Source organism: Ceratotherium simum, chromosome 2 (genome assembly GCF_057802395.1).
Source record: "Ceratotherium simum simum isolate JZ-2026a chromosome 2, ASM5780239v1, whole genome shotgun sequence".
Lineage (NCBI taxonomy): Eukaryota > Metazoa > Chordata > Mammalia > Perissodactyla > Rhinocerotidae > Ceratotherium > Ceratotherium simum.
The window spans coordinates 54,204,405-54,217,145 of NC_141901.1; the positions used below are offsets into that span (position 1 = coordinate 54,204,405).

At 35.2% G+C, this 12,741-nt stretch overlaps 1 protein-coding gene across 6 annotated transcripts in view; it reads right to left on the reverse strand.

Moving 5' to 3' along the window:
* Nucleotides 1-12,741, reverse strand: part of MAGI3 (membrane associated guanylate kinase, WW and PDZ domain containing 3) — a 234,417-nt gene that overhangs the window by 69,701 nt on the left and 151,975 nt on the right. For 2 of the 6 annotated variants that reach the window (XM_087445275.1, XM_014780007.2), the window contains exon 3: nucleotides 4,113-4,232. The exons of 2 other annotated variants lie outside the window; for them this stretch is intronic. In XM_087445275.1, the coding sequence (XP_087301401.1) occupies nucleotides 4,113-4,232 (120 nt within the window). 2 more of the 6 variants (XM_087445284.1, XM_087445280.1) reach the window with 2 other exon arrangements.

A 12,741-nucleotide genomic window follows, 5' to 3' on the forward strand; every position in this document is an offset into this window, starting at 1 on the left:
CCACTCAACTACTCCCTTGCTTCCAAACCCATGTTTGAAACGGAGTTACTCCTGTCAGGCAGATGGATTCTGCAAAGATTCCTATGAAAACAGACTAAAAGGATGTCTGCAAACTTTCTGGCCCACAAGTAAAGCAAAGAATCAGTGAAAAAGCCAGTTCACACTTCTCTGGGGCAGAGGGCACAGGAATGCTCTAAATAGAGGTTTTGCTGGGGAATGGGACGCTCTAGGATCTCTATTTTTTCTATATTATGTCCAATAATCACACTACCAAGGAATTTGGATATACCATGACAAAAGTAAAAAGTCTACTTTTTCTAAAGATGGTAGTTTTACTAGAAACACATTTTACTGTGTATTTTTAGTAATTATTATCCAACTCAAGGAAGTTTAACTTTTTCTAGGGTGAAGATTAGAAAAATCCAGGATATTATGATTGCTATCCATAATCACTACTAAGATTTTAGGACCTCATAATAAATTCCGGCAGTTTCCTTATTTAAAAAAAATTATTGGGCTTAGATTAAAAAAGGAAACTAGCATTGGTTACAGGTAAATTGGATCTATTTTTCTTGAGTTGTTGGTAAATATCAATATGTCAGATACAGCAAGGTATAAAACTATAAGGTTTGTGAACCCTGACTATAGTTATTAACAGAAAAAGTTTTTCATCTTTTGGAAGCTGTTTTGGAGCTTTTTCTTTTTCTTTTTCTTTTCTGAAGGCTTTTTCATTTTTACAATAGAACTATCAACTACTAAATATTTTAAACATATATAAAATCACAGACAATAGTATTAGAAACATCCTTATTTATTTACTTATTTATTTATTTATACATACATCCTCCAAATATTAACTTTCACCAGATTCCTTTCAGGTCTCCTTTCTTTTTCTCTTTAAGGACATACATATATGGTCACATATACAGTGAGAGCCTTAACTTCTTGTCTCCATCATTCCCCCTCTCTCCCTGAGTTATCCTGAAGTTGAGATGTGTCATTTCTCTGCATACGTGTACATCTAAGACATATGTATACACATACATAACATATAAATACTGTTGTTTTCATAAAGTGTTTTTATAACATTTTATATCTTTTTTCTAAACAGTATACTGTACATACCCTTTTGCAACTTTTTTCCATACAATTATATTTCTAAGACTTATTCCTATTGATACATTGTAGATTTTAGTTCATTTAACTGCTGTATAATCCATTTTTATGAACAAAGTAAAATGTATTTTACTCATTCTCCTACTAAAAGAGAGTTGTTTGCATTCTCTCACTGTTTTAAATAGTGCTATAACGACTATTCTGGTACATGTCTACATATGCACATAGACTAGGGCTTCTCTAGAGTAGGCATATAGAGAGGGAACTGCTGGGTCAGAGTTCTGTGCACCTTCGAATTTACTAGCTATCACCAAGAAGCTCTCCAAAGCAATTGTATCATTTTATACTCTTGCCAGCTGTGTATGGGAGTTTCCATTTCCCACAATTATCAGACTTCAAAATTTTTGCAATCTGATGGGTGTGAAATGGTATATGACTGGTACTTCAATTTGCATTTCCTTTGAATTGAGCAACAGTAATTAATAATATATAATATGCCACTTTGTCATATACCATGTTCTTAACAAAAGAAAATGTAGGAGAATATCTTTGTGATCTAAGGGCAGAGAAGGATTTCTTAAACAAAACTTCAAAAGCACAAATCATAGGGAAAACAGTGATAAATCTGTTAGACAAAAATTAAGGATTTCTGTTTAATGAAGAAACACAGGACAAGGTTTTAGGTGACAGAACGGGAGAAAATATCTATATCCAATAAGGGATTAATATCTAAATAACTATTTAAATATCTAAGGAATGTCTACAAACTGGAACGTGATTGAGATCCCACTTGTTAAAAAATGGACAAAGCAAATGAACAGACAATTTGCAGGAGTCCAAAAAACTAACAAGCATATGAAAAGATGCTCAAACTCTCTGACTACAAGAGAAACTAAAATTAAAACGAGATACTATTTCTACAACCACCAGAATGGCAAAATTACAAAGCTGGATAATGCCAAGTGTTGATGAGGATGTGGAGTCATTACTATAGCTCCAGAACCAAATCCTCATGCACTGCTGGTAGGAATGTAGACTGCAAGGCTATCCAAAACTACTTCATCAGATTAAGTATATGTATACCTTATAACCCAACAGTTCTGTTCCTGGGTATATATATTGCACAAACATTCTCACACAGGTCCATAAGAAGACGTGTGTTAGAACGTTTGTTGCAGCTTTATCTGTGGTGATGGCGAGTTGGAGGCCATCTGGAAGTCCATCACTAGCAGAACCGTTAAGTAAAATGCAGTGGATTCACAACATGGAGTACTATGCAACAGTTAAAAAGCAATGAATTACAGGCAAATACAGTATAGCAACATGGATGAATCCAAAAAAACATAGTAATAAGTGAAAATAGTTAAAAACTGAATGAAATATATAACACAGTCCAGATGTAACTAATAAATGCATGCACACAAGACACAATACACATTTTGCAAGAACACATACAAACAAAAACATACATATTAAACATATCAGAATGGTTGCCTATAAGAGGGAAGTGAATGAGAGTAGGCTATTTCCATAAAAATAAAAAATAAGTAGCTGTCATTTCCTCTGAGAAGTCTTCACTGGCCACGTTATCTAAATAAGACATTCCTATTGTTTTCTTTAAATCCCTGTTTTTGTTTCCTTCATAATATCTCAATTTATAGTTATTTTGTTTGTTTGTTTTTTGACTGCCTTCCCCACTAAGATATGGGATTTATTAAGGCAGTATCATTTCAACATTGTTCATCACAGTATCACTAGTCCCTCTTATAGTGCTTGGCACATAGTAGGTACTTAATAAATGCATTGTTGGATGAATAAAGAAGGATCAAATAAATGAATGAATGAATGAGTCATGGGAGCTGAGCCCAGCAAGGGTAGTTGGGTCAAAGTTAGCAGGCAAAAGGAAATCACTGAAGATTCTCAGGAGGAGAGAGACATGACCAGAGCTGTGCTTGAGGAAGACTAGCATGGTAGTAATGGGCAGGGTGGACTGGACAGAGGGAAGAAGCTGGAACAAATGAGATCACCTACAACAGCCTAGACACGAGCTAGTCCAGTGGGCCTACAATGAGGTGACGAAAGTGAAAAGAAAGGCATCGTGAAAGCTGCTACAAAGGAAGAAATGACTAGATTTGGTAACAGATTGGATGGGAACTGTGGGAAAAAGAAGGAAATAAATTATGACTCCACTGTTTTGAGCTCATAGTGCAGCCAAAGAGAGAAATTATGAAGAATTACTCTTTTGGATAGAACACAAATGCATTTTTGGATATGCTGAATTCAAGGTTAGATATTTACTGAAACCATCTCTAGGCACTGAAGATAATATTGAATAAGAAAGACATGATGTCTGCCTTCATGGAGCTTGTGGAAAAGTCAATTATAATAGCATGATAAAGCAATGATGGAAAAGTATAGGGTGCCATGGGAGTGGATAAGCTTGCCAGTGAAGAATGTTAGATAAAGGGGAAAAAAGGATCTAAAATAGAATCATTTAAAAATTGAAATTGATCTTAAATCTGTACTTCCTAGAACCAAGTGGGTAGAGGAAAGAGATATGAAAACCAATCATTCTGTTTTTGTTGTTTCCCCCTCCCCAGTCTGTATTATCTCTTCTCCAAGATAGTCAAGCTGTAAATAGATTTTTTTAAAGTGTACAATATTTGGATTCCCAACCACAAACAGAAAGCAATCAAAAAATACCTGTTGAGTTCATATGATGAATGCGAATTACTATGAAATATGCAAACTAGCAGTTTGAATGATTTTACTATATTGTTCACAATCAACTTTATAATATGATGGAATGCTTTTGCTTATTGTTTAATCCCATTTCAATTAATTAAAATTTCCTAATAAAAACAAAATTTTCCCAAAGACCAACAGAAAAAGCTTTTTTAAAAAATGGTATTTTACTAATCAAATTCCCTCTGGAATAATGCCAGTCATTCAGATAGTTTTCTGAGTGCTGTTGTTGTCAACATTTGGGGACATACCATCATACGTTCCACTTTCTAATAATGCTCCACTCTCTTCCAGTGCTTTGAACTGTTCAACAGAAATGAAATTATAGTCCACCCCTGGTACTTCCCCATCCCTGGGGGCCCTTGTAGTGCCTAAGGAAAAAAAAAAAACAAAACAAGAAAAAAATAGGTTGTAAAGTGTTTTTAAACTTACAAAATATTGAGAATAATAGAAAATTCAGTCTATAAAGAACATACGGGAGAAACAGACTATTGAATGTATTGTACCTTCTAGAACGAGGATCAGAAAATTTTAGGCAAGTTAACATTCCTAGGTGAAAGTAGGACAATAATGTAGGATGAGGAAATCTACTTTAATAAAATCTATGGATAGCTATGAAATTCAAAACTACAAAGACTACAAAAATTTTAGTGTCAAAGAAAGCTTAACTTTCCAAGATACAACAGTTATTTCTTCTTTTAAACCTCAATTATCATTACTTAACATTTGAAGGAGAGACAAATCCACCAATGATAGACTACATTTTTACAGAGCTATCTTAAATATTTTTTTTCCCTAGCACAAATGTAAACTAATATTCTACCTACTAGAGTCATGAAGGACAATAAAAACACAGAAACAATTTTTTAAAGTTCTTTTAATGAACTCTATTTTAAAAACTTGGACAAATATTAATTATGAAATTATTTTAGATTAATGAATCAAAGGCTTAAGGCTTAAGACAGGTATTCACATATTGCATCTTAGACATTACTCTCTTCAAGTAATTTCAAAAAATTAAGCAGTAAGTAAACTGCTTTAATGAAATTCACTACAGAAACACAGCACTAAGTTTGTATCTATTAAGGAATGCATGCTAAAAATCTTTCTTTCAGATGCAAGGTATAAATTCAGGTTACGGCAGCATTGCTACATTTGAATGAATTTTACTGAACAAGAGTCAATACTTTTATGAACTGATATTAGAAATGTCATTGAAAATACTAGAGAATACAAAAATGAGATCCAGGTATTCAGCCTGGAAATACAGTTGGGATATAGTAGCAAGTCCTGTGCAAGGATAACTTTCCCCACCTGTTCCTCCCCCCATGCTCCCTATTCATCCACAGCACTCCAAGCCAGCAACCTAAGAGTCAGTCATCTTGAGTTCCTTCCTCTACTCCACATCATCACCAAATCTGGCTGATTCCATCTCCTAAATACTTCTAGGATTTATATACTTTTATTCATTCTCACACTCATCTAATTCATATCATTATCCAAGGCCTGTATTGTTGGTCTCCTGGGGTCAACCCTTCTCCCTGGGGTCAATCCCACACCCCTTGCCCGAACTGCAGCCAGTGACTTTTCTAAAACAATAATCTAAGGAAAAAAATCTCTAAACCCATCAATGGTTTCCCATGATTCCTGGCATAGAATCCAGACTCTCCCTCTCCAGCTTCTTTCTTGCCTCACCCTTTTCACCTTCTAGGCTTTAGCCATAATAAATTTTTTTCAATTCTTTTAATGTTCCTTGTACTCACTTACCTCCAAGGCCTTTTGCCCAAGCCATTCCTTTCCCTGGAAGACTTCCTATTCCCTTTCCCACTCTTACCTCAGCTAACTCCTACGCGTTCTTCAAATCCAGGCTTAGAAAGTTTCTTTATAGAACCTTTCTTGATTCTCATCTAGGGTATGGCAATATGTAGAGACCACGTCTACTTGTTCAGAGTAATAGGTCCAAGTCTTGGCACAGTGTAAGAATCACAGTAGATACTCAATATAGATAGTTGTTAAATAAATAAAGTGAAATTTTACACAAATGTAATTAGCACAGTGCTTGGCAATACATTATTATTATTATAAATTAATTCATGGGAAACTATTAATTGCTCTTATGTTTTAGTTATATTACATTCTATTATATTCTGTAATATGTGAAAAAAACCCATAAAGATGATAAAAACATTAATAGTAATGATCTCATAAAATAATGCTTAAGTCGACATTCTAAACAACAAAAACTGTATTCAATGAATTTCCCCCCTTATTTTTACCCAACTTTTTATAAAAACGAGCATCTCCTTATCTGTTTTACATCACAGAGGATACAAAATTTGGAAAACATAACTTTTTTTTTTTTTTTGTGAGGAAGATTGGCCCTGAGCTAACATCTGCCAATCTTCCTCTTTTTGCTGAGGAAGACTGGCGCTGGGCTAACATCCATGCCCATCTTCCTCCACTTTATATGGGACGCTGCCACAGCATGGCCTGACAAGCGGTGCATTGGTGCACGCCCGGGATCCGGACCAGCGAACCCCAGGCCACCACAGTGTAGCGCATGCACTTAACCACTTGTGCCACCAGGCCAGCCTCTCTTTTATTTCCTAAGACATTTTTTCACTGTGAAATTTTTGTTTCTCATATTTGACTAAAACTATATTGTTAGATTCCCCAAATCAACAGCTTTTAGCTCCATATTAAGTAAAATTTAACATTAGAAAATGAATTCAATGATTAAATTTAAAATTTATAATAATTTGTGGTAGATGGAAAAACACGGCCACAATATCTTGCACCTCTTCCCATCAAGAGATGGGGCCCGTTGCCTCACCTCTTGACCCTGGACTGGATTTATGACTTGCTCTGCATAATTTAATGTGGACATAATGTGCAAGTTCAGGAGTCCAGACTCCCATCTTCACCTTCTTGGGATGGTCCCACCACCATGTATGGAAGTCCAGGCTAGACTACTGCATGATGAGAGAGCCCCAGTCAACAAACAGCACCAAGACCCCAGACATGTGAGTAAAGCCATCTTAGTCCCTCCAACCCCAGTTGAACTGCCAGTGACTGCAGCCACATGAGTGGTCCTAATTGAGCTCACCATCTCATGGAATCATGAGAAATAATACATGATGGTTATTTTAAGCCATTAAGTTCTAGGGTAGTCTGTTATCCAGCAAAGGCTAATTGAAATATTATCCAAAAGCTCTACTACAAAATATAATGACTATGTAAAACCCGATTTAAGAGCAAACCTTATTATAAATGATACTATAAAAAGAGCACTGACCCAAGGGACAGGAGCAACTCTGTGTTTTAGTCTGGGATTATTATTAATGGTACAATTTTAAGCAAGCACTTAACCCTTCTGGGTTGCTTTCTCTTTCTGCAAAGTGGTGTTGAGCAAGATGGTGTTCATGATTCTTTCCATTAATAGATATGAAATGTTATGTGTGATTCCGATATATATACTTCCAAGACTTACAAAGTAGCTTTCATGTTAATTCTCTTTATAAATATAAGTATTATAAATTTTGAATTCCTCCCCAAAAAAACATGTAATCCCATACACACAAAAAGTCCTCTCCCTTACCCTGTCCTACCCCACTGCCTTCAGCATTCCAAAAAATTCATCTTTATATTTTCCTGATACTCTGTAAACTTAATATAAAGCTTTCTACATCCCTCCAGTCACCACTACGTTTCTCCTTTTTGCATAAAAATTTCTCCAACGAGTTCTGTTTACTCACAGTCTCTAATTCCTCTCCTCTCATTCTCTCCTGAGTCCATTCCAATCAGATCATTGCCCCAACCACTCCACTGAGACAACTTCTATTTTAATCCATAGTCTCCATTTTGCTTAACCCAATGGTCAAGTCTCAGTCCTCATATTACCTGACCTATCAACATTTGACATAACTGATCATTCTCCCCTTTTTATTTTATTCTGAAATACATAGGAAAGTACATATAACATATATGTAAAGTTTAACAATAATAAAGCAAATCCATCCAAGTGAAGAAATAGAACATTACCAGGACGTCAAAACCGCCAATCAAAAATGTCTCCCTCCCTCCACCCCCAAAGGTAATCACCATCTTGACATTGTGGTGATGATTTCTTTTTTTAAATGTTTTTACCAACTTAGTAATGCATTTCTAAGCAACACTTAGTTTTGCCTGTTTTGTAACTTCATATGAATGGAATCATACCATATGCATCCTTCTGTGTCCACATCAATACTTGTTATCAGGTTTTTAAACTTCTGCCAACATGCTAAGTATGTTAAGGCATCTCACTGTGTATTTAATGTGCAACTGCCTCATGAGATTAAACATTCTTTTCATATATTTACCAGCCACAGAGCTGTCTTCTGTTGTGAAGTGGCTGTTCAAGTCTTTTGCCACTTCTCTGTTGGGCTGCCTGTCTTTTTAAAATTGATTTGTAGTTCTTTACATTCTGGATACTACAGTGCTTCATCAAATCTAAGCAATCAATAGCTTCTAAAATGCACCACTATTTTATCCCTAAAAAAGAAAAAAACCTGGCAATTATAATTGAAAGATTCCATCTATTGTAAGATGCATTCCAATTGTAGAAAGGTTAAAATGTGAAATAGCTGTATCTTAGTATTGATGAAGCACTGCAGTCCTTTGTCAGGTATATGTGTTGCAAAAGGAATGTTTCTGCTAAAATGAAATATGCTTTCTGGAAACAGTGCTTTCTGCAAAATCATGCATCAAAAATAATAGAGATTTTGGAGAACATAGGGTCAGGGTTGATCTCTCAAAATCTATTGTAACTTTGTAACTAGAGCACTAGCAAAATCAGTAACAACCCTAATTAAAATAGTAATACAGTTTAAAAGTGTTAAATTCCTAATAAAAAATATTAGAGTAAATAAAATCACTTTGCCTTTAAAAACTGATTAAAAAAATGAAAAAAGTAGCTCAACAGACGGAGGTACAAGGACGGTTGAGTTGACTGAATAATGAAGATAAGGCAAAATGTGCAATAAACAATTGTAACATAAAGCACATGGTCAAAATGAGAAAATAGGCCAAAGTGAGGTGAATCACGTATAATACATGCAACATTCAGCTATGTTTGTCTAGTCTATGTTTACTTACTGCTACCTGATGATACACAACATTAGCTTGCTGGGGAAAAGAATAAGAACCAATATCAATCACCTCAGTTAAACTGACATCATTCTCCTACTTATTTACCAATCACGTATAAACCTATTTGCATTATAGAAACAAACGCTGTAGCAGAACAGACAGTATCTTCTCCCACTCTGTGATTTTCTTTTCATCATTTTTTTAATGCTGTTTTGATGACAGAAGTTTTTCATTTTAGTGTAGTCAAATTTATCAATACTTTCCTTTATAGCTAATGCTTTTTGTGCCTAGAAGAAATCCTTCCCAAGGCCATGGAGATATTCTATATTCTTTACATTGTATTATAGCTTTGCCTTTCACACTTAGTAGTTTAATGCACTAAAATAGATTTTTTTTTTTTTTGGATTGATAGGAGGTAGTAGTCCAATTTCCTTTTTTTCCCAAATGGCTACGCAACACAATTTATTGAAAAGTCAATTATTTTCCCCTCTGATCAGCCATGGCACTTCTATCATAAAAATCTTATATAGAAATGTCTATATAAAACTGGGTGTCTGTTACTGGGCATTCTATTACTTCCATTTATCTACTGACCATTTCTGCCCCATTATCACAATGTCATAATTATTATATTTTCATGATAAATCTTGTGATATAGTAGAGCAAGTATGTCTTTTTTATTTTTTCTATTCATAGCCTTTCCATATAAATCCTGGAATCAGAGAAGCAGGCTAAAAATGCTGGAATTTTTATGGGTTTAGATTGAATCTATTAATCAATTTGAGGAGAACTGATATCTTCAACATATTGAGTCTTTAATCTATGAACAAGAAAACTCTGTCAATATATTTGGATCTTCTTTAATGTCCCTTAATTTTACCTTACAGAGGTCTTTATACTTCTTTAGAGATTAATTTCTAGGTATTTCAAATATTTTTATGCTATTATAAATGGTATCTTTTTGTAAACTTTCATTTTCTAATTATTGATGATATAAAAGAATACAATTATGGGAGTTTGTTTGGTCACTTTATTTGGATATAATTTATCTACAATAAAATTCACTAATTCTAACTGTACAATTCTATGAGCTTTGGGAACCCTCACCTCCAAAAGTTTCCTTGTGCTCCTTTGCAGTCTCCCATGCTGTGGCGGCTGCTGATGTGCTGTCACCATAGTTTTGCCTTTAATAGAATCTTATATAAATGGAATCAGACATTAATTTGATTCCAGTAGTGGTTTGTCTGGCTTCTTTCACTTAGCATGACACTTTTGAGATTTATTCATGTTGTGGTTCAATATCCTTTTATTGCTGAGTGGTATTCCATTGTACAGATACACCAAAATTTGATTAAGTATTCACCACTGAGGGACATTTGGGTTGTTTCCAGATTCTGGATATTAAAAATAAAGCTGCTATAACCTTACAAGTCTTTGGGTAGATATATATTTAAATCTGTGTTGGGTTAACACCTAGGAGTGGAATTGCTGGGTCATAAAAGTGTATGTTTAACTTTAATAAGAAAATGTCCCAAATGAGAGCTGCAGCTTACTTACATTAGTGTTTCCATGTAGGAATTCCTTCTTGGAGTTTCTTGGCAAATTTACTTTTTCTAAATCCCAAGAAAAATCAGTTGATAGGGAAAATAAGAAAAAAAGTATTATAATTCTCCAGCAAGAATTAAAGCTTAATAACTTGACACAGAGATGTTACTGGTTTGAAGGAATCTAATGATATCAATTTAAAGCAAGAGCAGGAAACACTGAAAAGTAGGGTCAAATGTTAAAGTTGACATTTCCAGGGACCAGGACACAAGCATATGGGAGAGCAGCATCACAGTCTTCTCAGTCAGTCCTAACGCAGCTGTTCCCATGCTGTATGTGTGCAGTCGAGGCCCTGTCTGCTAACAGTGGGTCTTTCCTGAAAAAACAATATTAATAAGATTATATGCATTCATATTTTACATAAATCCTATGAGTAGTATTGCAAAAAAATTACAAGTTTTAGAGGCTAAATACGTCATTAAATTGGCACTTTTTACATGTGATTCTGTGTAATGATTGTTGGGAGATTTAACTATTATCTGAATATTATCCAGCAATGTTCTCTGGCACTTTCCACTGTTTGAGTATTTGCTACACGTTTCAGTGGTTCGTAAATACTGTAATAGAAGAAATGTAAAGATGTGAATATTGTTGTGGAACACTCCAACCTGAAATCAGAAACTGAAGTTTACTTCAGTCTAAAAGCTGAAGTAAAAGCAATATAGAATTTCAATGGCAAAACCAAAATCAGGGCAAGGAGACAAAATATTTTCATCATTAAAAAAGAAAACAAGCCTATATGAATGACTAATGACTAATGCCCAATTTGATGATGCTTTTGGACACACACTTAACAATTTGATGAATATCAATGCAAAATGAAAAATTTTTTCTATGTCTGGAATATTTGTTACCAAAGATCAAGACCATCAGATAATGCAACTGATAATTGTGTGCTTTAAAATTTCACTTTAGTAGTGAAAAATTCAAATATTAAATATGTGTGGTATTATCTTTCAAATTTTAAATGATTTTTATTTGGTATTTATTTTGTGTTAATGTTCCCTTCTTTTAAGGTTTTCTATTAACAAATGTCTGTATCAGGTAGAGATAATTTAAAAGTGTTATTATAATCTTGTTATATTAGTTCATAATAACAATGAACTAGTTGACTTTATATTGTCATTTTCTCTCTTGAAGTGCTTGGTGCACTCAGGAGAATCTAACCCCCACCACAGGGTTTGCAGCCATCATTACTGCCATAATGGGCAAGTGCAGCAGTTATTTGGATTCCCAAGGTACGTGGTTCAGCTGGCACTTCACCACAATCAATCACAGGTTATACTGTGATTCAATTGTGATACCACTTCTTGTCATAAATTATGAGTATCCTACTTGCCACTGGAAGGAACTTGGCACTGCACTCAAGCCCAAGAACACAACCAAACCCAATTCTAAAATTGCTTCTTAGAGGGTCTGTCCCCTGGGACCACTACCAGTTCTGTAAGAGCCAGGGTCCCAACAGCAGGGAGAAACTACACAGTAACTTGAACAAGGACAGCTTAATATAAAGAATTATTAACTACTTACAAGGAATTAACTAACAGGAAATAAAAGAGAACTCTAAAAAATACCACCCTACAACTGAGGGGGAATACCCAAGTAAGGAACAAACTTGGAAGGAAAGGACGCTCCAAAAGTCTGAAATTCAGACCTCATTGGAAAGGGTGTGTTAGTAACCTGGCGACAGAGCTGGTTCACAGTCAGTGGGTCAAGGCTGGCAGGCAGGGAACTGTCTGCTGGAGTATGAATGAAATTTGCCAGCAAGCTACCTGTGGTGGTGGTAGGGAGCGTGTTTTGAACTTACTAGACACTGGCTGGACTTGCCAGAAACCCATTGGAAAACTACTTGAAGGGGACACTGCTGAAATCTGGGGAGCCAGCTAGGGTGCCCACAGAACTCATCGGGAAACTGCAAGGAAGTTAGCTGGTGCATGAAGCCATCTATTAGGATGTTGCTGAATTTGCTGCTGGGAAGCCCCCCAGCAGGTGTGCCACTGAATTTGCCGCTGGGACGCTGATTGCTAGAATACTGCTGAAACTTACTGAGGGTCTTTTTGCAGGTAGGACAAAAAGAAAAACACACACTGGAACCAGGAAAAGAAGCCTCTTCTTTCTCCAGTATCCTTCCTGCACTCTCTACTG